This window comes from Acinonyx jubatus, chromosome B4 (genome assembly GCF_027475565.1).
Source record: "Acinonyx jubatus isolate Ajub_Pintada_27869175 chromosome B4, VMU_Ajub_asm_v1.0, whole genome shotgun sequence".
Taxonomy (NCBI): domain Eukaryota; kingdom Metazoa; phylum Chordata; class Mammalia; order Carnivora; family Felidae; genus Acinonyx; species Acinonyx jubatus.
In genome coordinates, this window is record NC_069387.1 from 37,654,203 (window position 1) to 37,679,613 (window position 25,411).

Consider the following 25,411-nt stretch of genomic DNA (forward strand, 5'->3'; position numbering starts at 1 on the left):
CAACAAGGGGCCACTCTCTCATGGTGGGATGTAAGAGGGTCCCCAGCACGGGAAGCACGGCACCTGGAAGGTGGGAAGCCAGGTGTGGGGTTCTCTCGCTACAAGTTACCCACTTGTCATAGGTATTTGGAGGGGGAGGGTCTCGTCTCCATGGCTGTCTTACAAGTTGACACCTGTTGTTTGGAAAACTGCCAGCATCTATATTCTGCATTTTCTAGGATTTTCTTTCTGTTCTGTTCTCCCTTAGTATTTGAGAAAATTCTTCCTGAAAATTCCCTGCCTGATTTGGAGACGCAAGAGAGAACCAAAAGAAGCCACTATATTCACTCTGGGAAGCAGAGCAAGGGCTCCTGGAGGCAGAATGGTGGTGGCCATATGTGGTTGGGGATTGTGGGCCCAGGAAAAATGGGGTTCCAGGCACAGCACCCTTCTACTCAGAGCTGTACCTTCTCAGTGGCTCCAACTTTGCAGGGTCTGTGATTTGGCCTAATCAGGAAGGATTTTTACTCCCACACCTGGCATTCCAGAGAATCAGGCCCTAGAGGGGAGACCCCTGAGGGTCATTTACTGTAGACTGGAGCTCAAGGCCATGGTCTTCTGCGGTACCTCTCCCAGGGAAGGTTTCTAGGCTGGATGCAAGGTCCTGGTGCAGCATGTGCTGGTGTGGCCACTTTACCTGCCTTCCTCCCTGCCCTGGTGGCCCCACCAGCCTGCTGCTGCCCAACCCCAGTTCCGGGGCCTCACCTCAGGCCTCTCTGCTGCCAGACCCTGCGGGAAGGAACCAGACCCCAGACCGCCGGGGTACTCCCAGGTGAGGAGGTGTGGGGGCGGGCAGATCAAAGGGCTGGATCTTCTGGGGTAGAGCCAACCCTAACTGCTTCCATCCTCCCGCCGGTAAGCACTTCCCCGTGGGTAGAGAAAAACACACCAAGCAGAGACAAGAAGAGGGGTGCTCAGCACCAGTGGGGAGATCATGTGCCCCATGCAGGCATCCCAGGGGGGCTTTCAGACCTTCATTCTAGGTTCTGGAGCTGGGAGGGAGTGGAGGGTCTGATTATCACCCTCCTGTCGTCCACAGGATCCCCAGGCCTGGTGAGTGGTGCTGGTGGTTGTTTCCACACAGGATGGGTCCCCCCTGCCTGGGTGGGAATCACAGGAGCCAAAGTCTTGGGCACTTGGTGGATCCAAAGGGGCTGGGAAGAGTAGGGGGAGTTTCTGGGAGTTTCTAGGTGAGCTGGTGCTGACTCTGCAGGCCTGGAAGATGGGATTTGGGCACCTGTCCTTGTGAGGGGCAGTCGGAGGGGAACGCGGTCGGCCGTTAGTAAAAATGCAGCTGGAGCCTCCGGTGCAAGCAACAGGTAAGAACCATCCCGCAGATCTGCCAGGTGGAGAGAGCAGAGGAGCAAAGAGAAATCAGAACCCCATGAAGCTGCTCTCCCGCAGTGCCCTGCAGCAGGTTTCTCCCTCTTGGGCACACACATGGGGACCTGGATAAAGGGCAGATTCCAACTCAGGAGGTCTGGGGTGGGGCCCGAGATTCTGCTTTCTAACAAGCAGTGCACTGCTGGTCCGTGGTCCTAGATCTCCAGAGATGGCCCGATTTCATCAGATCCTGAGCCGCAGTAGTTCCACTCCCTTGTTGCTGTCTGTGTCTCGCTGCTCTCAGACTCCAGAGTAAAACCAAGGTTCATAGTTGATTCACAGAAGCCACTGGGGAAACTGAGGCTCTGAAAGGAGCACCTGGAGCTGTCCCCAACTTGTCCTATAAGTTAGCTGGGAATGAGGCACCAGACCCAGGCCCTAGGAGCCTGCCTAATAGCCTCTCTGTCACACCCACTAGCTGAACGAGAAGAGCATCCTGCCCAGAGCAGGGCAGTACTGGGCAATCGCTGTCCCCCTGGGGGGCCTCACTTTTCCAATCTCTAAAATGCAGGACAAGATGTGGATGTGTCAGACCCCGGAGACCCATGCCTGTGATCTTTCCATGGTAATGATGCCGTTGGATCCAGACTCCCCACCCATAGGAAAGAGGGCGCTGCTAGGGCAGCCCCATGAATGTCCTGTGGCACATGGGCGAAGATGGATCTCCCCGAAGATAGGGAACAATGCCCCATCATTGCCAAATTTCTCCAATACCTGCTGCTGGCCTGATCTTGCTAGAGCCCCTCTGGATGCACCCGGAGCTCTGACCAGTGGGAGGAGGGCAGGCTGATGAAGACGCTCATGGGCTAGCAGGCATTTGGTTTCTCTTTGCAAGGCTAGCTGGCCTGAGGTGGCAGAGGATGAGCCCTTCTTCTTCCCCCCTCCTCTCTCCTCTCCACCCCTACATGGGAGGAGGGCAGAACCCCGTGAGTGCAGCTTTCAGACTTGGTACCGAGAGCAGTGTCAATCTCCTTCCCGACTCAGTGCCACAAGCTGAAGGCAGCTTGAGAGGTTATCTTGTCTCCCACTGGCTTTAAGCAGGTGCCATCGCAGCCTTTCCAGCCAGGTGTCGTGCAGCACCCTCTCTTCCCCATCCCCATGTCGTGGTTTGATGGCTAACGTGTGGGGTCATCTGGATCTTTCTGATTCTTTCTGCGGGGGCGGGGGGGGGGGGAGGCCAGATGGGAAGAGCTGGGCCAGCACGGACTTGAGGCCACATCTACAGTGGACAGTTTGTGCTGGGGGACCGGGAGGGCGGAGCTTGCCCATAACTGCACTTCTGTAGAAGATGTGTGTTCCCACCAGGGAGCCTCCCAGGGAAGGCAGGGTGCATGTCCACACACACGCCCCCACCTTGACACATGCAGAGGGGCTAAGGATGCACTCACAACATGTCTACACAGGTCTGCACACACGTGCACGTACACGTGCACACACACAAGCACCTTGATTCATGCAGAGGAGCAGTGGAAGCTATCGGATCCCTGGTACCGCCGTCTCCTTCTTGATGGAGGACGTGGACGAATCAGCACCCACAGCTTTGCGTGGCCAGCACGGGGTGAGCAGAGGAAACACGTGGTAATGAGTGCAGGAGCAGGAATGGAGGAGGATGCGTGGAGATGGCTGCGGGGGCGCCCAGCTTGCGTGGGGGCCTGGCTGTGTGGTGCATGGCGCCCTCTTCTGGCAGCCTGCCTAGGTACAGCATTTGCCACATGGGGCTGTTTACAACAGGGAGGTGGCATGGTTTCAGCTGCTTTTGAGGTTTTTGGGCCAGGACTTGATTGTCACCAAGAGAACCAAGGAAGGGCCAGGGAGGCCCCAGGAAGCCAATCCAATGTCATCTTTCAGTTTCCCTTTTACTGACCTGCAGATCCCAATCTCTGCTGTCGTGTGAGTTTTCTGGGTTCTGCAACATGTTTCCATCTACAGGACGGGAATGTTGGGATAGAAGTAGGAATGGGGTAGTTTCTGTTTAGGGCTGTGTGATCCTGGGCACAGATATAACCCTCTGTGAGTCTCAAATCTCAATAGGGAAACGTCTAATCTGTTCACTGCTTGGTAGCCTTCCCTGGAAACAGTCTTTAAAAACCAGGACGACAGGACCAACATCAGGGTTCCCAGCCCCTCCTGCATCCTGAGGCTTTGACAGGCCAGGTCGTAGCTCCCCAGAGCCCTCAGGATAAAGCCCTCCCTCCACTGCAGCAGGCCAGGGCTCTGCCAATTCAATTCTCTCGCCCTGCCACTCTTTCCCCTCTTGCTTTTTCCCATCAAACTCCTTCAAGATTTAATTATATACCACTTCCTCCAGGAAGCCTTCTGTGACTGCCCTGACAGGTTAGGGCCTCTTACATGCTCCCCCAAGCCCCAAGTCTCACACTTGCACAGTGCCTCTGATGGCATGTGACAACCCATGTTCTACGTGCCTCCTGCCTCGAGTGAAAGCTTCCTGGGAGAAGGGACCACATCCTGCCCACTGGTGTGGCCCCAGCACTGGCCATGGCACCTGGCACCTAGAGGTTCTCATTACAAAACTAACAACGAATGCTCACTCTGCATGGCTTCTGGGTGGGAGACTCCCAGAGTCTGTGTGTGAGCAGGGCAGTAGGAGAAGGGGGCGGAGCCACTATGTCCTTCCTGGGTAGAAGTTTCTCTGCCAGAGTTACCCCAAGGTGGAGTGCCTCCAGAGTCCACCCAAAAGGGGAAGCTGGTGTACAACAGAGAGACCTGGAGTTGGGGTCCTGGCTGGCTCTGCCACGGTGGCCATGTGACTGTTAGCAAGTGACCATGTCGCTGGGCATGGTGTCTTCAGGTATATGTGAAAGGGGTGGGCACAGTGTTCTCTATCCTAGGTGCACATGTGAATCACCTGGGGAGCTTGAAAAAACACCCAGGCACAGGACTCGTCCCATCTATCTGAGCCTGAATCCTTGGCATGGGGCCCGAGCAAGGGTACTTTTCAAATCTGATTGTCATGTGCAGCCGGGGCTGATGGCACTGGCCTAGATAACCGGTAAGGTCCTTCCAGAAAGAAGAGTCTGATTTGGAGGTAACTCCAGACCCCAATTATCCCTGTCAGGTCTGAAAACCAGAGCAGTGATGGCCACATGCCCACGTGGACAGAGGGGCCCTACAGGGTCTTGCTGAAAGGAACAGGTGCACGCAGCAGCGGGGCAGGGACCTGCAGCCCATCACATGCGGGTCTCCCCACTTCAGGGTCCCTGCCAGCCCCCAACCTCTGCCCCGACCTGCAGCCACAGACAGCTTCGTGCTTCACAGGGACCACTGCTGGAAGACTCCAATTGTTAGCAAGTTCTCCAGCCTGTCTCCTTGTAAATTCTACCTGTTATTCCTGTCTGTCCTCCGGTACCTCCCAGGAATGTGCCCTCCCCCACCTGCCTGCCTTTGGGTGGTTGAGGACTGTGATGGTGCCATCTTCTCCCTGGCCCTTGACCTCCCCCACATCTGACTTCCAGGTGCCCTATGGCTCTTGTCGTTCATGTGGGCCAGTGTTCTCAGCCAGGCTGCACACTGGACCCACCAGAGAGCTTCACAAGTATGCTGGTGCCTGGGTGCCAGCCCCAGACAAAGTGATTTAATTGTGCTGGGGTGCAGCCGGGGCCTTGGGCAGTTTTAAAACTCCCCAGGTGGTCCCCATGTGCAGCCCAGGTTGAGGCCTGTGGCCGTGGAGGCTCTGTGGAGATCCTGTCTCCCCCCAGCCTGCTACGATCTAAGCATGTCAGCCCTGGTCCACACATCCACGGGGCAACAAGTGACAGGTTGCCAAATGGCTGGAATCAGGGTTTGTTATGTTTGTCACATCCTCTGCTTGGTGTTCACAGTATGCACAAGACATGCCTCAACATTCTAGAATATGGTGGCACAGGAGTCACACTGAGGCAGGGTTCTTACCAAAATTCATGGAACCTTACAGCCCCAACTCCTGCTTCAACCACAGCAGCACCACCTCATGCTTGTTTAATACTGCGGGCTCCTACATGAGATTCCCATGGGTTATAGAATTCTGCCACTTAAAGGAAGGCTCAACAATGTCCATCTCCTCCGTTCTATAGGGAAGGAAGCCAAGGCTCAGGGAGGGAACATGACTTCCTCAGGATCACATAAGAAGAGGAGAGGTCCTCTGACTTCATAGCAAGGTCTCCTCTAGTCCTGGGGACTAGGGAAACATGAGCCACCACCTTGGCCTTTTATCTCCTGAGCCTTGGGAGTCTCTGAAGTGCCAGGCTGGGCATGTGTGGGGATACCTACACTGGTGGAGGGTGACTGTGAGCTTAGGGACACGACTGGTGTGAGCCCTTCAAGGCTGGTGGCCAACCGGGACTTGGGCAGCTTAGTTCCAGCATTGGCCAGCAGAGGGGGCTGTAACCAAGGCTTGGCTGCTGCAGGACAGGCTTCAGCCAGAGTCGGTGGAGAATCTGGGCTATGGATGGGGGTCCACAGTGGTGGCTGGGTGAAGCTCTCTCTGAGGGACACTTGGCGCCATTCCACAGAGAGCCCTGGAGGACCGAGACTTCACGGTCGGGGATGTTTACAAGGAGGAAGCCCCTCTGCAGCGGGCAGGCACCCTCCTGACAACATGGCCTCCCAGCAGTACTTTCACAGGGTACTTGTTTCACCTTAACCTTGGGCTTGGGGCACTGGCAGACCCACTCCCTGCTCTAGGCCTCACTGCCCCTGTCTTCAGCTTCTCCAGGCTCCCACAGCCAGAGAGACCAGGAGGAAATGGATGGGGAGTGTGGTCCTGGCCTGGTCAGTGTCCATGCACAGCAGGCCCTGAAGGAGACAGCAGGTTTCTGGAAACTTCAGTTGGCGCTGGAGCACAGAGCAGCCCCTTCCTCAGCTCCCACTGGGGTATGTGGGACAGAAGGCCTGCCTTAGGGTCCTGCAAAAGAGGGGCTCTGCTTAATGCCCCCTGGGGCTCCCGGCCTGCATGCTAACTATGGAGACGAAGGGGGAGCTGCTCTGGCCAGGAAACAGTGAGGGCTTTTTTGAGAGACAATGTGCCCAGGTGGAGATGATAAAAATAATAATGGTACCACTTATTGAACACCTGCTATCTGCTCATCAGTGACAAGTGATTTACATATATATTGCTAATCCTCTCACCAAACTAGATATAATTAGCCCCATTTTACAAACAAGGAACTGAGGCTCAGAGATGAAATAACCAGCCTGAGGTTGCCTGGTCCCCCCCCTCCTCCAGAGTGTCGAGCCCAGTGGAGGAGGCTGCAGCTAGGTCCTCTGAACGCACAGACTGATGTGGGCAGGGAGAGCGGTGATCTGGAAGGAACCCCACACTGGCAGCCTCCCTGAGCCAGCTGCTGATACCAGCCCCTGCTTTGCTTTCCAAAGAAATCTGTGTTGGCGGTTGGGGAGGTGCGGGGTGGGGGGAGGGGGCTGGCAAAAGCAAATGACCAAGAGCCAGGAGACCTGGGTGCCACTTCAGTATGTGACACCCTGGGTAAGTCTTTTCTCTGGGTCTCAACTTTCTGATCTGTAAAATGGGAGCACACTTACTACCTTGCCTGGCCCAGGTCTCAGGTCGTGGTGGGGATCTAATGATAGAAAGCACCTGAAACCACTCTGAAGTCTACAGATGGCTGGATAACAACCACTTCCACTGACTGGAGGCCTTCACCCGTGCCCGGCACAGTGAGTGTGTCACACTCATCACCTCGCTCTTCTCTAGACCTTATGTGGTTCGGGAAATGAGCCACATTTTGTGGTCGGAGAAGCTGCGGGCAGGGCTGTAACTGCTCTAAGTCATACAGGAGCAGAGGAAGGGTTCGATCCGGGTCCTCTGAGGTCCCAGCCTCTCACCCCTTTCCTCATCAGTGCAGGTGGTCCCGGGGGTGGGAAGGGTGGGGCAGTGCTGAGCTCCCTCTAGAACCTGCTGAGCCGAAGCAGAGTGCCAGGCAAGGTGGGTGTGCAGGGCCATTGCCCCTGTATCTGCCCCAGCCTGAGGGTGCCCTCCTGACTCCTCTGTATGGACCTTTGACTAAAGCAGATCTGAGAGTGACACTGACTTCCTGGGTGGCAGCAGAGGGAGGGGTGGAACAGTGAAACTGAGCAAAAGACATCGCTCAAAGAGCTGGGAGTACACGGGGAGTGCACATCCACGGGCATGTGTGTGCGCACACACACACACACACAGGAATGGGTACTTGTACATGCACACACATATACACACATGCACAAGCACACCTAAACGCACGTACATGCATACAACCCCATGTACACATAGATGCATGCGGGTAATCCATGTGCACACACACACACACCCACGTGCACACACAGAGGGTGCATGCACATACCTGAGCCCACACTCACACTCCTCCCAGGTCTCTTACAAGTTCAAGTTGTCCCCCGGGCCCCCAGGCATTTTCCTTCATCTTTTCTGGGGAAGAGAGTGACCATGTGATTCATTCCTGGCTGCCAAGGGCAAGTGGCGAGAAGAGGAGGGGAGGAGAGGGCAGGACAGGGCATGGGTGTGCAGAGGGTCAGTGATTTGTGATCTCTGCCGATGGGAGAGGGGTTCAGAACTCTTCCAAACAACCCCCTCTCCTAATCCGCGCTCCAACTCACCTGCAGACAGGCCACCCCGATGCCCACTGCCCCCATGAGCAGCAGGTGGTCAGCCAGGAACTGCTCCAGCTTGCTGACGCAGCCTCCCTGTAAGGTAACGGTAGGTCATGCACGCCGGCGTGAAGTAGGCGAGGCTGCGGAGGGAAGGGCTGGCCGGTGCTGCATCCACCCCGCTGAGGGCAGGCCAGAGGTTTAATGGGCCTGCTCCAGCCTTTCAACTGCCCACAGGCTTCTCGGGTGATTCAGGGGCATGCCATGATGTCTCAGAACCTCCCACCAGTAGCTGCTTGTCCCCAAGCTGCTTCGTGGAGACCAGTGACAGCCCTGTGCGGTCTCACGGCCAATGAGAAAGCGTGTTCTGCTTCTCCCCGCCCCTCTGCCCGAGCCCCCATTTGGGGTGGGGTGGGGTGGGGTGCGCTCTGCATGCCTCAGCTGGAGCTTGGGTGCTCACCTCCACCTTGTAGATGTTGGAGGGATGGGCCCGCTGCCCACAGCGGGCCACAACCGTCTTGCAGCAGCTGTCTGGCACCCGGCGGCCCTCGGCCTCCTGAGACAGGATGTATGCGCTGTGCTGCCAGTCGGCGGAGCTGTTACTTCCACAGCACTTGAACTAGAGGGACAGAAGGAGGCTGGAGGTGAAGACCTGGCAGGAGGCTCCTCTGGTCCCTCCGTGTCAGGGCTGCAGGACTCGTTATTCAAATACTAACTCAAGCACAAATAGGGATTTGTTCTCCCTGCGAATTTTCCCCTTTGCCTGTTTTGAGCAGGGAGCTGGGCTTTTGGGGGCCCTTCTCTCCAGGAAGGTGCAGAAGCTGGCTGCAAGACACCTTATGGCTACCTTCTATCCATGCAAGTCCTTTAAGGAGATTACGCTGGGCATCCTGACAGCAGGGAGAGTCTCTGAGAAGACGGGTGGGGAGATAGATGGAGGTGGGTCCCCGAGAAAGTGGGGCTGTATACCCCAGGAGAGCTCACACCACACGGGGGCTCACACATGAGTAATATGGTTCCTGGTTTTCTGAAGCTTCTCAGTGACTACAGCTTAGTAGGGGAGACATCAGGAGCTGTGGAGGAAGGGGCTAGTGGAAAGGTCCCACAAGGAAGAGGAGGAGGCAGGAGGCAGGCAGAACAGAACAGCACATGGAGCCAGGAACAGCACAGTGTGTGCTAGGTATCATGTGGGATTATACTGCGGTGTGTCCCCGGGCAGGTTATCTAGCCTCTCTGGGCTTCAGTTTCGTCACGTGTAAATGGGGCTCAGGAAGCCCCTCCACACCGCTCTGTGTGAAGACGGCAAGAGGCAATTCTGTGAAGCGCTGAGAAGCGAGCCCTGCAGGGGGGAGCAGTTAGTGACACCCTCTATGCTAAGATCGTTTTGTGAATGCAGGCATGTGGGTGTCATTTACATACTGGGGTGCAGCCCGCAGCCCAGATGCTGGCCTTGGCCTGAAGCCACTGCCTTCTCAGGGCTGCTTCCTCACGCCTAGGATGTGGGCCTGGGCCCAGGCTCCCTCGTGCCCCTCTGGTTCTAACTGTTGCTGGCATGTGTGAGGTCGTGCCCACATGCTCAGGTGCCCATGGAGGAGGCCTGGGGCAGTGACAGATAGTGGCTCCCAGCTGTGCCCTTTCTCATGCTGTTCCCTACTCTCTGACTGCCCCTCCCATCCTTTCTAACTAGGCAAACCCAGGCCCTCCTTCCTGCTTCCCCCCTTGGCCTTCCCAGCTCTGTTCTCCACTCAGAGGGTCCTCCCAGCCTAGCACTGACTGCGTGTGTTGGGCTCCCCAACTAAGGCCCCGAGGGCAGGGATTCAGGCTCAGTGCTTCATGTGGGAGGCCCTAAAAATGCAGACTGAGCTTTGGGCTGACCAGCAGGGTATGTGTGGGCTAAGTGTGTGGGTGTGGATGTGTGTACCTATGTGTACATGAGTGCCCTCAGCCACTATCGCAGAGCACAAGAGACCCCTCTGCACAGAGCCTACTGGGATCCAAGCCAGTCTTGGGGAGACGGAGAAGGTGCCTCCCCAGCTGAGCTAAGATGCTAACCTCTACTCCACTCACTGGCCTGGTATTCCTGGCAGAAAGACCAAGGCCTCAGGCCGAGGGTGGGGTCTGTAGATACAGGATAGAGCAGAGACCACAGGCTAAGGTGGCAGGGAGAAAGGGGACCAGAGTGGGCCGGTAGAGTTTCCTCAAATTTTCAGACGTGAAACCATCAGGATCCTGGAGTCACACTGTTCGACAGAACTTTCTGCAATGATGGAAATGCTTTATATCTGTCCTGTGCAATTCGGTGGCATCTATGGCTATTGGGCACTGGAATGTGGCTAGTGACTGAGGAACTGAATTTTGTAATGTAAATTTAACTAGCTGCACATGGCTAGTGGCTACCATACTGCACAAGGCAGGTCTGGGGGCCATTTGTCCCTTCCCTACTTCCGGCAGGACCACGGGCCTCACTGAAGGGGTCTGCTGAGCCTCTTCTTGGAGGGACCACCTTTCTGTCCTCCAGCGTTCCGCCCCATGGCTCACAACTGGGAAGTTCTTGCAGCAGTCTGGCTGAAATAGCTCTGCCTGTTACAGTTCACTCATACGGGACCTCAGCTGTCAGCCCCCAGAGAAGGAAGAAGACAGCCCTGCTGATGGAAGGAGCCCAGATCCCGGCCAGGAGAGAAGTTCTTCTCCTGACGCAGCCAGCTTCCTGCCCGCAAGGGCCCTAGGGGTGGGACCTGGAGGAGGCAGTCAAGGGGGCCGTGGTGGGGCCAGGGCACAGGAGGAAGAAGGAAAGGGCCAGGATTCAACTTGCGCTTTTCATGGTGGCGGGGACTTCCGCATACGCGAGGGTACTGAATGATCAACACGCGCAGTGAGGCTTCGTTTTGGAGGCAAATGAAGCTCAGAGAAGGTAAGTAACCTGTCCTGGGTTACACAGACAGGAAGGGACAGAGTCGGAATTTGAATCTGCTTGGCCTTCAAGCCCAGGGGGCGGGTGCTTACATCCTGCTGGAGACGGTCTACTGAGGTTGTGATGTCCGCGGCTCCCGGCTGCCTGTAGTTCTCAGCCAGCGTCCGGGTCAAGTGCTGTTTCAGTTCATCACTGAGCTGGAGAGAGTGGAGAGGGACGGTGGCATCAGCAGAACCACTCACCCTGGCCTCATTCTCCAGGCCCGCTCCAAAGCCAGGCCAGCTAGCCTTGAGCACCACAGACTTGGAATGGTGTGAGGGCAGAGGTTCCCCAGCGTAATGGGAGCGTCGTAGGAGACCGCTCAGAACACAGAGTTCATGGAGACATGTTGTAAAAGCTGGGGCCAGGCAGGTGATGGACAGAACTGAGAGGCAGGCCGGGGAGGGGATGGCTCAAAGCTGGTGGGAGGGCAATGAGGCTGGGCACAGGGGGTGCTTTTAAATAAATATCTTTTTCTCATTTTGATTATGAGGTGACATTCACAATATTTACAGTTGTTATCCTATGGGCACCCATCAGTTGTACGGTGCTGCCTTAAAACAACCAGTGCAGGCATCTGTCTCACCCTGGTCATGACCTCAAACCCCTGGTTCACAGCAGCCAGTGGGAGGAGACCCGACCGGCTACTTCATCCTTGTCTGCTGCAGGCAGGCAAGGCCTGGTGCTGTCTTCATAGTCTGGCAGGTAGCCCCGGCCCCAGCCTTTCTCCTTGGATGCCCACTTGCTAGGTTCATCCTCTATCTCTGCTTAGGAGGGGAGAGAGACCACCCCACCTCCCACGGGGCATTCCCACTCCCCAGCCCCCATGCCAAATAAGTCAGCATCAACAGATAGGGCAGAGAATTGCTGGAAGCCAGACAAGAAGTAGGACCCAGGTATACTGAGGATTGTTGGGGCCAGGGACATGAGACCGCCCTCTGTGTCACTGCCGAGCTTTAGCTCCCCCATGCCTCTGCACCCTGCCCCACACTGTTGCCTCCAGGGCAACAGGGGGCACCGATGGGGAACGCAGGAAGAGGGTCTACTCACCCTCTGGTAGTACATGTGGGCCAGGACCCCTGCCACCAGCTCCACGAGGAAGATCGCCAGCAACAGGCAGAAGTACTAGGAGCAAGGAGGAAGGTGGTCACCACGGGGATCAGGCCTGGGTAGGCACACAGTGCTCCGGGACAAGTCTTCCCAAAGCAGTAGGGGAGGCAGGGCGACCTGCCAGGACCCCATCACCCACCCATACCATCTTCCCCCTCTTCCCGGCAGCTCTGGGCATGCTCACCTCTCCCAGCTGCTGGCACGGAGTTCCCCACTCACCCCCTCACCCACTGGGCTTCTGTCAGTGTGTCAATCCATCCATCCATCCGATACTTATTAAATACCTGCTACATGCCAGGTATGGTAAGTAAGACGGTTACCGCCCTCAGAGTTATTGGTGGTGGGGGTATAGGTAAGTGATTACAATGCTGTGTTACAAATGTTACTATGGGGCAAGACCTAGGTGGGGGGGAGGGCAGTCAGAGAAGGCTTCCTGGAGGAGGGGACACCTGAGTGCTTGAAGGATGAGCTACCAGGTGGAGAAGGCAGGAAGCATGTGCCAGGCAGAGGGGAGAGCCCTGTGTGAAGCCTGGAGAGTGCAGAGGGCGTGGGGCGTCCGAGTTCTGGGAGTGGAGAGAGGTGAAGAGCCTGGGAGTGTAGGGGTGGCTGGGCAGCGACCAAGGCTCAGGAAATAGCAAAGGCAGTGCCCTGTGAAAGGCATCGGTGTGTTTTCCAGGCCTTCACGGCCCTGCAGGGGTTTCTAAATTCCTGACACAACTACTGCCTGGCCTCCTCCAGACTCGGGGTCGCTCTGCACGCTTCACAGCCTGCCGGCTGCGTTCCTGGCTGTGCTCTCTCTGCCGTGACCTCCCTCCTAGTTTTAGTCAGGAGGCTCCGGGACACTGCTCCATCCTGGTGTGTTCTTGTGGGGGCCCACAGGTCAAAAACGCATGTCAGACCCACGTGGCTAGGAGGGCATGGCAGGGGTGGGGGTGGTGGTGGAGAGGAAGCAGGCTCTAGGCAGGGAAGAGGGAAAGAGGGAGTGGGGAGAGGAGGCAAAGCAGTGGGGTGCTGCTGCCTGAAATTAGCCCAGTCTGGGGAAGCCTAGCCCCCCTCCCCATGAGCAGTGGTTGGTGTTGTCTCCCCCCCCCCCCCCCCCAGGTACCGCCCATCTGCCTGGCTATAGTCATTCAAATCACTGGATTCCAGGGAATGTTCAGCCTGTGTCTGAGCTCTGAAATTCCAGGGCTCTTCAGCAGGGGTAGGGATGCAGCAGGAGGGCATGGGAATGGGAAAAAGGCGCAGGGCAGGGGCCATAGGGCCAGTTCAGAGGCGACATGAGTCCCTGAGGCCTTGCCTGACTACCTCCCAGAGCCCAGCATGGGGCCTGGCATGGGCAGGACTTAAACACAGGGGGAGGAGAAGGTATTCCTTTTCATGAAGATCATGAAGAACATTCCATCCGGGGACAGGGCTTCCTTTTGAGTTACATGAACTGTGCACCTACCCCACGGCCATCTTATTGAGCCCACGGTCTGCCAGGCTCAGAGCTGCCCACCATCAGGAATGAGGGAAGCTTTCCTGTCTCTGAATCATGGTGGCTGCCCTTATCATCTGTGGAGCCCAAGGCAAGAGTACAAATGGAGGTTCCTGGTTTGCCCTTCCCCACCTACCCCGGGCTCAATGCCATACGAGGAAAGGCCTCTGGCCTGCATGTCCAAGCTCAGTCCATGCACGGCCAGGATCAGGCACCCCCTGGCCATCCCTGGATGAGGATGCACAGAAGGCTGGGTGTGGTGGCGTGTGGGGGACACAGCAGCCTCGTCACCCTGTGCAGGCTCTGAATGGAGACTCAGGCTGTCTGCGAGCTCCTGGGCACCCGGATCAGGTCTAGAAGTGGGGAAGGGAGTTGCAGATCCCACGATGGCACACTCCCTGGGCCTCATTGACTTTTTATGCCACGGGGAGGGGTCTGGAAGTGTTCCATGTGCCTGGGACTAGGGAGGGTGTGGGATGGTATCCAGGTGAGGCAGGAGGCTGGCAAGGGGTCTGTGGATGGGCCCTCTGCTTGCTGAGCCTCTGAGATATAGGGCCTGGAAACCTGAAGAATGGTGGCGGAAGTCAGCTGACTCAGGTTTGGGTTGGGCTCTGCCACTTCCAGGCTCTGGATGGGCAGCCTGGTGTGAGTTACAAAAATGTGCTCCCATGAGAACATGTGTGGCTGAATTCTGACCTTCCTCAGGCCCCGTACAGGACGCAGCATCTGGGGCCATATGCAGTGGCTGTGCCCGTGGGACTGAGCCTGTGGGTGGGCATAATGGCATCACAGCAGTCCTTCCTATCCCGAGGGGCTGAAAGGACCCAAAGGGAGGGGATTCCACTTCACGGTGGTCTGAGCTGCTTCCTGCTCCCGGAGCCTGTGTGTGACAGCATGAGGTGAGCCAGGCTTGTCAGCCAGCTGCAGGCGCAGTGGCCTGGGCCAGTCCCTCTGACAGCCCCCAGCAGCTTTGCGGACATCCTGACTTGGCTGCCCATCCTGCTCGCTCCAAACTGCCCTCCGCTCCCCCTGACCCTGCTACTCTGAGGCCGACTCTCCTCGTGCCACACAGGACCCTGCATGCAGTGACTGCCGGCTGGATGCTCCCAGACTCCCTAGGTGCGCCCCATGTGCCTTCTGTGGTGTGGCCGGAAGACGTGAAGGAGCCCGTGACTGAATGGGAGGATGCGGGCCCCTGGCGGCTGGGAGGGCAGCATCTCGGTGTCTTGGCACCTTCCCTATGGGGGGGCGGGAGAGGCTCTTCTCCCGATCGCTGATCACCCATCACCGATCACCAGGGGCTGTCAGCCGAGAGTCACGCGGGCTGGTAGTCATGAAGACTTGGCAGTGTCGTGCTGCTCCCCCGGGACGTCACTGCCGTCGTTGCTATTGACACTGGGCTGGGAGGAGGGTTGATGGGAAGGGAGAGAAACTGAACCACATCCCTGATGTAATGGCAGCCTAAATTAGTACATGCCAGCCCCTCAAAACGGTTTGGAGGCATCAGACAGGCTCCCCAACCTGACGGAGTTGTCAGGAACGGGGAGAGTGCTGCCTCCAGCTGTTCAGAGGCCCTTGGGAGGGAAGTGAGGGCCAGGCGGGGGCTTTGGGGGACCGACGCGGGGTGCCAGGGAGTGGGCCGGCTGGGTGCTCGGTGGGCATGGGTGCAGCTTCGGTGGCAGGAGGGCTGTAGGTATGTGACTCACCCGGGCGGGGGTGGCCCTGAATCACAGCTCCAGTGCGACAGTCCTCGGGGAAGCAGGCAAAAGGTTGTGCTTGCTGGGATCCCCCTGCACTGAGGGGCCTGGCAGCCCTGCCTCTGGGCAGTGGGGCCAGGCTGGTGGGGGGCTGCCACGTGACACAAGTGCCTCGCCTCTGCTGCTCCACCTTTTTCTTTACCAAGCCTTCCTGATGTCCAGCCAAATCATCCCAGTACTCCTACGGCACAGGCTAGCTGGCCGCCAATCTTCAAAGCACTCCTTCTGTTCCTGCACACGGTTCCCTAAACACCGCCCAAGCCTTCCAGCCTCCATGTATCTGCCCTCAGTGTTCCCCTGCCTGTCCCTCTATCACCGGGCTCGGTCATGGCCTCCACGAAGCCCTCCCTGGGTCCGCAGTGGGTGCCAAGCGCCCCTGTCCACGTGCCTACAGTGCTGCACCTGCCTCCACCTTCTGACACAACTTTCAGCGCAGCTCCTTCTCCTCGACTAGACTCAGAGCTGCCCCTGTGCCCTCCCCTCTGTCTGCCACACTCTTCCTCACGGGCTGGCTGAGTGACGTATCCGTACCTACTGCTCTGTAGAGGTTATCATTGCCTCAGATGTTGTGACCCCGTCTCCCCAGAACGACTGTGAGTTTCTGGGGAACAGGGACCACATCTCAGGTTCTTCTGGCCTCAGTGCCTGGTACGGGGTTGGGTCTAGAGGCATGCTCAGTAAACAGCCCAGATGAAGACCTGTGAGTGCACATCGTAATACGCATGCCGTGAGTTGAAGGGAACTGGCTGAAGCTGGCAGCCCCAGGCTTGGGGGCAGGAGTTTAATCTTGTTCTGATGTGTGGGTGGTATGGAATTATTATTGTGGTTTAATTTATACCCCTGGTTCCCAATCTAGCATGGTTTTTCCCCCAGGGGACATTTGGCAGTGTCTGGAGACTGTTTTTTATTGTCACCACTGGGGTAAGGAATGCCACTGGCAGCTAGTGGGTAGAGGCCAAAGATGCTGCTGAACGTCCTACAGTGCCCAAGTCAGGCCACCTGGCAAAGGATGATCTGGGCTAAAATGTCACTAGTGCCAAGGTTGAGGAACTGATTTGCACATTTAACTTCAGATTCTGAGGCCGCTGCTGGGACTTGACTTGTATAGGATTTCCCCTATTCACTATGGGAGATGTGAAAAAGAAGATCTGAGGAAGGTGGTCTAGTTCCTGAGAAGCCTGAAACTGAACACAGACAGAAACATGTGAGGCGGTTACTGTGTACCGGCCTCTGAGGGCACTTTGTGGCAGGAAGCTGCTCACCCTGACTCTAGGGAGGATCAGTGAAGCCAACAGTGCTTGGGATCAGCAGCTATTATAGGGATGTGATGGGCCCAGGTGCACCCTGGGGTAGTCAGTGAATTTCTTGGTTCTTGATAGCACTGTTTCCTGAAGCTGCTAGGTACCTACTGGCTTGCCCAGGCTTCCCTGGGCTAAGGAGGGATGTGTTGCCCTTGCCTGTAGGAAACATGAAAACTGTCCTATTTGAATGAAAGCCAAGATTTCCTGGGCCCTGTGCTGTGTAGGGCCCATTCTCTACCAACAGAGCCCACTACTCTCATGAATGGGCTGCCAGAATTCCTGGACTACAGCTGAAGAGGTATGCCTAGCTTGCTTCTCAACAGCGGTAAAAATGTAGTTTTCCTATAGTGAGAATAGTGGTAAAATAGCCCTTCCACAAAAAAGGGGGTGGGGGGGGGGAGAAATTAACCCCTCCTTGGCAGAATCAGTGCCTCACTCATGGCCCACAGTGCAAACGGTGGGCGCTCCATGACAGTAATGGCCAAGGTTTGCCAGCTCTCCCCAGGTGCCGGCCCCTCTGGTGAGCACATCTCATGACAGCTCCCAACCACCCTCGGAGATGAGCATAGCATTACTCATCATGTTGCCGTGTGAGCACCGACGTTAGCCTCGTCGTAACCATGAGGCACATGCATGGAGAGGCGAAGCCGTTTGCGGTCACATGGCAAGAGCATGGCTGAGTCCAGCTGAGTCCAGAAATCAAACTCAGGGATTCCAGCGGCATAACTCTGTGCACTTACTTGCTGGGTGCTGTCGTGCCCACTACAGAGCAGATGGCTGGGTGGGTGGGCTCCCTGAGAGCACTTGGGGTGGCTGTGGTTAGGGGGATCCTAGCCTCATCAGATCCTAGAGTCTGCACAGCTGTGCAGCACTCCCCGTGTGTGTGTGTGTGTGTGTGTGTGTGTGTGTGTGTGCGCGCGCGCGCGTGCAGGGCCCTACACACAAGCGAAGCCTCAGGCCTCCCCACTTTTGCCCTCTGTGCCCCTGCCTGGGACTCGCTGTCCGGACTGTGTCTGTGTTGCACAGCTGTTAGCCATCAAATCGCAGCTTAGGGGAGGTCTCCCCAAAGCCCTCTCTGTGCCAGAAGTTCCTGACCGTGACCTCATTGCCAACATCCTTCTTTCTGAACCTCTGTCAGACTCCAGGGTCACATGATCGTCCTGCTCCCCAGGACTGTGTGTCCTTTGATCCTTGTTTGCCCTCCTGCTCTGACCTGTATCTTGTTCTGTCTTCACAGTCCCTGGGCACCTTGGTGTGAATTGGACCCACCCTGCCCTAACTCCTCCCTGACCTTCAGCCCCACTTTGGTTTTTGTGACTGGCTGGCCCCTGCACTCAGGGCTGCCCCCAGTCCTTCCAGAAGCAACTACTTAGTCTTGGTCTGATAGAAACCAGCAATGAGACTTCTAAAAAAAGTTCTTATAGCCTCTATCCCCAGAAGAACTATGCCACTTCGAAATATGCCAAAGTGAACCCTAAATGTACAAGAAACCAGTTTGGTAACAAAGAATGGGACCCAAACATTCATCTTCCCTCTGTACCATCTACCAAAGTTTTTTTTTTCCTTTAATTCTTTAATGGTACAGTTTGAACTAGAATTGAAGTTGGACATTTTCTAGAACTATAGATCCAAAGCAAAGCTGGAACAGCACAGTACTCTCTGAACCAAACCAATACTTTCTTTAATGAGAGGTTCTGCAGGAGCTTTGCGGAAATATATCTCATTGTGACATTAAGGGGATTAATTAGAAATTGCATCTTCAGATGGGCTAATACTGCATGGGGGCAAGCTGAGCTCCAAATAAAGTTTCTGAGGCAGATTCACTGGTACATGATGAGCCCAGGTAACTCAGCTCCGGCTGGTGCCTTCCTTGCAGTACGTTTTAAGAACTTTCTACGTTTGGACTTCCGGAATTCCTCACTGGGCTGATTCTGCCACAAAGGAGGGAACCTCGCTGAAGCTCTACTCCACTACCCCCTCTGCTATTCTGCATAATCAGAGATGGAGACTAAGCCAGAGATGGAAAACTGAGAAGGCTTGGTGCCTAGGAAGGTGAGAATGGGCTGGGGTGAGGGGTGGGAGTCGAGGCACCAGCCCCTTCTCAGAGCAGTGTGGCAGAAGAGGAGAGGAGACTCAAGATGCTACCAACATTAAGTTGCAGGGAGAGGGGCACCTGGGTGGCTCAGTCGCTTGAGTGTCTGAATCTTGATTTCAGCTCAGGCCATGGGTCATGGGATTCATCCCAGGGTCATGGGATTGAGCCGTGTCGGGCTCTGTGCTGAGTGTGGAGCCTGCTTGGGACTCTCTCTCTCCCTAAAATTAAAAAAAAAAAAATTTCAGGGAGAAGAGTGCAGCCTGAGGTCCTAGCTTGGCCGTGTATGAGAGGGTTACAGCAGCATGCTGTGGGAGGGTCAGGGAGCTGCCAACAGCTGAGGCTGTTTAAGCGGCAATGACCTCAGGGTGCATTATTTTCTGGCAATTAACCAGTGGCTGGAGGCGGTCAGGACTCAGAGGTGCAGCTGCCGGACTGTTATTGCAGAGAAGAGAGGATGTGGGCTTGAGAGCCTCAAGTTATTCCTGTAACAAGATGTCACTGTTGGAAGGATGAAGGTGACCTCTACCCCGGGGAGCCCCAGCCCAGGGCTCACAGCCCCGGCCAGCTGGCACTCCACCTAGTTGTGCTCTACAGGCTGTGCAGAGGATGCTAGTATGTGTTCTGACTGAAGTTAATGTTCAGTTCTGGCCCAGGGGACTGGGAGCAGAGGAGTGGACCAGGGCTGGGGTAGTGAAAGCTGGTCGAATCAGTGATGGGAGAGTTGAGGACAGTGGGGCCTGGGGAGGCAGGAGGCATTCAAGGGACACATCAAGAGAATGCAGCTGAGGCTGTCCAAAGTCCAAGCCAAAGTGCTGGGGTCCAAAGATCACATTGTGGGTGGGGGTGGGGTCAGGAGGGGAATAGAACCTATAGCTATGAGCCAAAGACAGGAGTCCACTGGATTTCAAGCTAGGGCTGCTAGGAGTTCAGGCCGATGGGCTAAGACAGCAGGATCCAGAGGGGCAGGGGCCTGGCCTGCTGGCTGCCAGAAGGAGGGCCAGACTCCTCTCAGGGGCCACAGCCTAGGGATGCCTGAGGGATTTGGGCATGGGGGAAATGGCCGACTGCTGCTGTCCCTCGGAAGGACCTAGATGTCCCTGTTGGTGTCTTCTCCCAGGCTGTGGGAGAAATGTGGTGCAGCCCGCAGGCAAATAAGATAGAGCATGGGGACAGGGTAGAACCAAGGAGGCAACTGGGGACGGGGTTCCCAGTGGTGTAATTCGAGGACAGGGCTGGCAATGGGGAAGAAGGGAAGGCTGAGCAGGAGAAATCCCTACCAAGCCTGGATGTTAGGAAAAGTCCTGGGGCTCAGAGAGGTCAGAGGCTCTGACCAGATGGAAACAGGAATTGAAACCACCTACAGGGTTCTCGGTCTTTTGATACAGGTGTCTTGTGTTCCTCACTAGACTCCAGCCAAGGACTGGGCTGCAGGCCCAATCATGTCTTTCCTTCTTATGCTGCCTTGTGCCCAGCAAAAATTCTGGGAATGTGCTAGAAATGCTTGTTGAGGTTGATGGCAGCCCCATCGATGGCACATGGAGAATGAGTTGCAGGAAACTGCAGGGAGGAGGTGGAGGGAATTAAGTGGCTGTAAAACCTGTTCCATCTAGAAAGTTGCTGTTACAGGTAAGCGGTGATCATTTAAATCCACTGCAGCCTGAGAAAGGTGCATCTTGAGCCCAGAATGGTGCTGGTCAGAGAAAAGGGGTGTTACACAAGGTGCCCTGGCCTGGGAGTCTGGGTCCAGTGTGCCTCTGTGACAAGATGCTGTGTAACCCTGGGCGAATTACTCACCCTTTCTGGTCCTTCTGCATAAAGTGTAGGGCTTGGATGGGAAAAATGTCTTGGTGCCACAGTTTCATCAGTCTGTGCAGTGTTGGGACCTTGCCTCCTCTGTCCTGGCCTCCTGCTTCCTTGCAGGCACAGCTAGAGGGACACCCTGGCTCCTCTCCTTACTCACTGCCTGTCCTATCTGCTGAGGGGGCCTTCCTCCTTCACCTCGGGGCCAGCCTGTCCTCAGGATGCCACATTCTCTGTTCTCCACCATGTGGCAAGTACAGTGAGGCAGTTCTTAGAAAGGCGTGTACCCCGATCTCAACCACAGCTGAAGGGCTGCTACGGCTTCCAGCTGCAGCTATAAAGCCACATGCTCCAATCACCTTTGTTAGCCGTGGAGATGACCTTTCACTGCCATCTCTCTGCCTCCTGGGCCTTATTTTTCAATGGATTGTAAACTCCCCCAAAACCTCAGTGTGATGTGTGGGGAGACGGAGAAGGGCACCGAATGTCACCGTGGAGGGGGGGACTTTCCAGGAGGAGCATGTCCAGACAGCCATCCAGCCACCACTCCCGTCCCCATCCCAGGGACACAGGGTGGCTGCGACGCCGAGGCGTGCCACTACTCCAAGATGGGAACGGGGTGTGGCTCAGAAAGCTCACCTCATTGGTGGGAAGCGGGTGGTTCCTGGTGGCGGGGGGGGGGGGGGGGGTGGTCGGGGAACGAACCTCATCAGAACCGGACAGTACCGACGGCCCACAACAGCCTCAGCAGCTCCCTGGGTGGGGCCTCAGGAGGAGACCATCCACTTGGGATCAGTTTTCCTCAGCTGCCAGCCCACTTCTAGGCCCCTTACTGGGTGTGTGCTTGTGGAATAAGATTCAGTTTAACACCAGTGGGAGGGAAAGGTCACTGGGAAGGTAGAAACAGCTGCATGGAGGCACAGCCTTCCAAGTAAGTTGGGAAGGGCTACCTGGGGTTCAGATCACCCATGCCCACAGTCATCAGGGCACACACGGACCATGCCTCCTTAGGTGAGAGGGACTATCTAGCATGTCTCTTTCTGTTATGTGGCTAAATTCAGAATCTGCTAAGGAAAGGAAGCAGGAACCGAATGACAAAGAGGCAGTGATCCTGAGCTGAGCTCTTGGATTTGGGATGCAAACAGATGCTGTTTAGCAACCATCCCCTGTCCTCCTGCAACAGAAACACACAGACATGTAAGCATGCACGCACACGTGCACGATATACACACTCTCTCTCTCTCTCTCTGAGCTCTGAGCCTTGCATGGGCCACAGCTGGGGGTGGGGACACAGAGAGCCCCCACTACGGGGTGATCATCTACCCGCACATAACTGAGTTGAACTTTCTCCAAATAGGCCAAAAAATTTTCTTTCGTGCACTAACAGAGCTGCTTTCTACCACACTGCCTGCACCTTGAAGCTTGACCTTCACTTCTGAGTGGATCAGGTGACAGCAGCCGGGTAACTGACCCCAGATCTCAAAATGCTTCCCTTTTCACCTGGAATGCAAACAATAGGTCCTGGAGCACAAGAAAGGCAAGTGCCCATTTCCTGTGTTGGAAGCATCCAAAAGGGTGGGGGGGGGGTGGCTGTGCAAGGCTGGCCTGGGACAGTAAACAGGGCCTGGATCAAGACTTGGGTGTTGACTGGGCTTTGCCAGTTCCTGGCTACGTGACCTTAGGCAAGTCTATCTCTCTCTTTGGCTAAGGAGATGGGTGGAGGGTTCATGTCTAAGGCACCTGGCAGTCCCTCCTGCATAGCCCCTGAACTAAGTAAGGCCATTGAGAAGGAAGCTGATGGGAAAGACTTGCTGAGGTCTTGAGGGGAAGAGGCGCCACACTCCACCAGGCAGCTGTGGCTGTCCAGCATACAACAGGCCTTTCCCGAATGAACCCAGCAGGACCCAGCTGGGAGAGGCAGGGTCCAGGCTGACTGTATGGGTCTCCTGAGCAGCCCTCTTGCCTCATGGCAGACTCCTGACTTCCTGAAGAGCCTTGGCAAGAGTCCTCTTGTCCATTTCCTGCTTCCACTGCACCAGACCATACAGGACCAGGAAAGGCTCTCTTGTTCTGATCGAGAGGAGCTGGGGTTCTCAAAGCCCTGGCTGCAAGATCCATTCTTTTGAAGCATTTGGGCAGCTGACTCAAAGGTCAAAGTGTTACCAAACAGATGAGGCTATGACCATTCTGGCTGGGCGGCTGATGAACACAAAGGTAATGGGAGGCTGAGAAATGGGCAATGGGAACACACAGTCAACATCCCAACCCCCACCCCGGCTCTGCCTACCACCCCCGCCAGGGAACTGGGGTCCTTCCTCCATTCCCAGCTTCTATCGAGGAAGAGGTTGTAGGGACCCTGGGAGTCATGGCCCTAAGAATAACTCCATTTATTTAGATTCCTTCTCAAAGGAGCTTGGTCATGGTGATGGTGATGTAAACGATAATTATAGCCACATTTTATGATCTTTACATAATGTGGTGACTTATTTCCTAAGCCTCAGAATGCTCTCTCATTCTCCACATACCTTACCCCCAGATAAAGACAGGGATAGGAGTGGCCAGGGGTGGCCGAGTGACTTCCCCAAGTCCCAAAGTAAGTTGGGCAGGCAGCGCTACAACTTGCTTTTGAACCAGTCCTTAATTCTAGACCTTACTGCCCTGGACAACCAGCTCCAAACTGCAATCTGGGGTCTCCTCGTTTTCAAGAATTGGTTCTAGCACTTCTTACTCTTTAATCCATCCCCTAAATGTCAAAGAGCCCCTCACAAAGACCCGTTTAGCCTGAGCTATCCATCATAATCTTCATGTGGATTAAGATACAAAAGTTTTCAGAGCCCATATTCAAAACTCTAAAAATACCCCTTTCTTTTGATCAGGGTAGCATCTGTCCCGGCCATCGGCCTTAGGCTGAGCTGGCCTGAATTATCTGGCTCCCTCATGCAGCCTTCACTGAAACAGAAGATCTGGTGTGAATAATTTAAACCTCATTCTCTTTCCCCTCTACCGATTTCCCACACCACGCCGGTCGGCATTTCAGCGCCCGCAAAGATGTGCTATTCCTGTCCCTGATAAGTGCTGCCTTCTTGGGAAAGTGACTTTGGGGGCTGCAGAGGTGCCAGGAGGAAGGGCCTGGACCAGGAAGGACGTGGCACTGTGTGAGCTGGACCACCCACTCTGCAAAGTTCTCAGGGAGCGTTTGATGTCTGGCCTCGCCCTCCTCCTGGTCCAGGCTGGACGCACATCATTCGGATGCCTGGTCTTTCGTCTTTCCCTTTTCTCTTTGGGGACCACTTTGTGTAGAGCTAGGCTTGCTGCATTTCTCCTTTGGAGTCTCCTTCAGCCATTAGCTGATGAAAGATTTCAAAAGGAAGTTAGATAAGGAAGCGAAAAAATGAAATGAGAGCAGCAAGGAGCCTCCGGGAACCACAGAACACTTTGAAACTGCCTTAACCATGTCGCTTGCCTCCAAAGGGGGGCCTGGGTTGAGAAATTCCTGCATGTCCCAGCCACCTTCTTGGTTAAACAGTCAGGTGCTCAATAACTCCGGGGCTGACAGGCCAGAATGTGGGTTACTCAGAAGCACTGCTTCACCTGTGTTCTGTCCTTAGGATGGTTCCGTCTTTGGTTCTTTCAGTGGGGGTGGGGGATCAGGGAAAAGCAAAGAGAGAAGACTCCAGGCTTCGAGGTTTGCTGTTTGCTACAGTGCTGTGCTCACACCCCTAGACTTCTGGGCTGGTGATGTGTCCGGTTAGGATGGTGGACCACAGAGGTCAGATGTGTTGTGTCAGTTCTGTTGGGATGAAAGTGAGAGCAGGCAAGGGGCGGGGGGTGGGGCGGAAGGTGGGGCTGAGAAGAAGGAAGGCATCTAGCACCAGCCCGTCCAGCAGTCCCTGTGTTCCCAGCCCTGCCTTGAGGCCCAGGGGGATGAGAAAACCTCTAACTTGTTGACCCTGTGGAGCTCAGAAGGGCGAGCCAAGAGGTAGATGTGCACCGTCCTACAGGCAAGCCTGGCCTTCCAGAAGTCCCCAGGTCTTCCCCGCCTAGCCCTGGCTGCGGAGCTTGGTCCCCTCCAGGCGGGCTGTGACTGGAGGCTAGAAGACATCAATTTTCTTAAGGGCTCAGCTGGAGGGTGGGACAGGCCTGGCTAATGGATGGTATTAAGACAGGAGTGAAGAAGAGGGGCTTGTGGTGTGTGGCTCACAGATCAGAATGCTGTCAGTTACTGACCCTTAGGCTTTCCTTTTGGTCTTTGAGAATGCCAAAAGCTCTTATGATTGGGCCGCTCTCCAGAGAAGTCAATAAAGCTGAGTATCCCCCATCAATGCCCATACTCCCCAGTCTAGTGTCTTTAGACCAGAACCTCTGGAAGGGACCCGATGTCCCTCAAGTTCCCTTCCATATGAGGCATCCTCTGACACACACTGCTCTTTCCATACTATAATGAGAGCAGGGGCCACTCCTGCCGCCCCCTGGTCTCCTGCCCTAGTATTCTGTCTGGACCCCACAGAGTGCTCCCTCCTGTGCCCACTCAGATCTCTGAGATCACAGGACAGATGCTCTGTGCTGACGTCCACGGGTAGGGAGAATGGCATGTCCCTCTGCCCACATTGCCTCCTGTGCCTCTGCCTCCCACCCTGCTTGGCCTCCCTGTGATGGGGATTCTTGGCGGCAATTCTAACAGACTGGCCTTCCCAGTTCAGCTCCAGCCCTTACTCATTCCACATCTCCGGGGCCAGCTTGCTCATCTGCATGGTGGGGTGAACAACGCCTTCTGAATGGGAGCACTGGCCCGGGGGGCCAGACCTAGCTGCTCACTAACACGATGGTCTCCAGCAAATTGTTTAACCCCTCTGTGGCCCAGCTTCCTCACCTGTAAAATGCACACCATAAGAGTAAACACCTCAT

At 55.7% G+C, this 25,411-nt stretch overlaps 1 protein-coding gene across 4 annotated transcripts in view; it reads right to left on the reverse strand.

Annotated features, from left to right (window-relative positions):
* Positions 1 to 517: 517 nt before the first annotated feature.
* TSPAN11 (tetraspanin 11) overlaps positions 518 to 25,411 on the reverse strand; it is a 69,132-nt gene continuing 44,238 nt past the window's right edge. The window contains exons 4-9 of one of the 4 annotated variants that reach the window (XM_027074059.2): positions 12,017 to 12,091; positions 11,020 to 11,124; positions 8,477 to 8,635; positions 8,026 to 8,112; positions 7,755 to 7,872; positions 518 to 1,378 (exon numbers count right to left, since the gene is read on the reverse strand). In XM_027074059.2, the coding sequence (XP_026929860.2) occupies positions 7,795 to 7,872; positions 8,026 to 8,112; positions 8,477 to 8,635; positions 11,020 to 11,124; positions 12,017 to 12,091 (504 nt within the window). In that variant the 3' untranslated portion in view covers positions 518 to 1,378; positions 7,755 to 7,794. The remainder of the gene's footprint in view (positions 1,379 to 7,754; positions 7,873 to 8,025; positions 8,113 to 8,476; positions 8,636 to 11,019; positions 11,125 to 12,016; positions 12,092 to 25,411) is intronic. The other 3 variants (XM_027074060.2, XR_008300060.1, XM_027074061.2) reach the window with 3 other exon arrangements.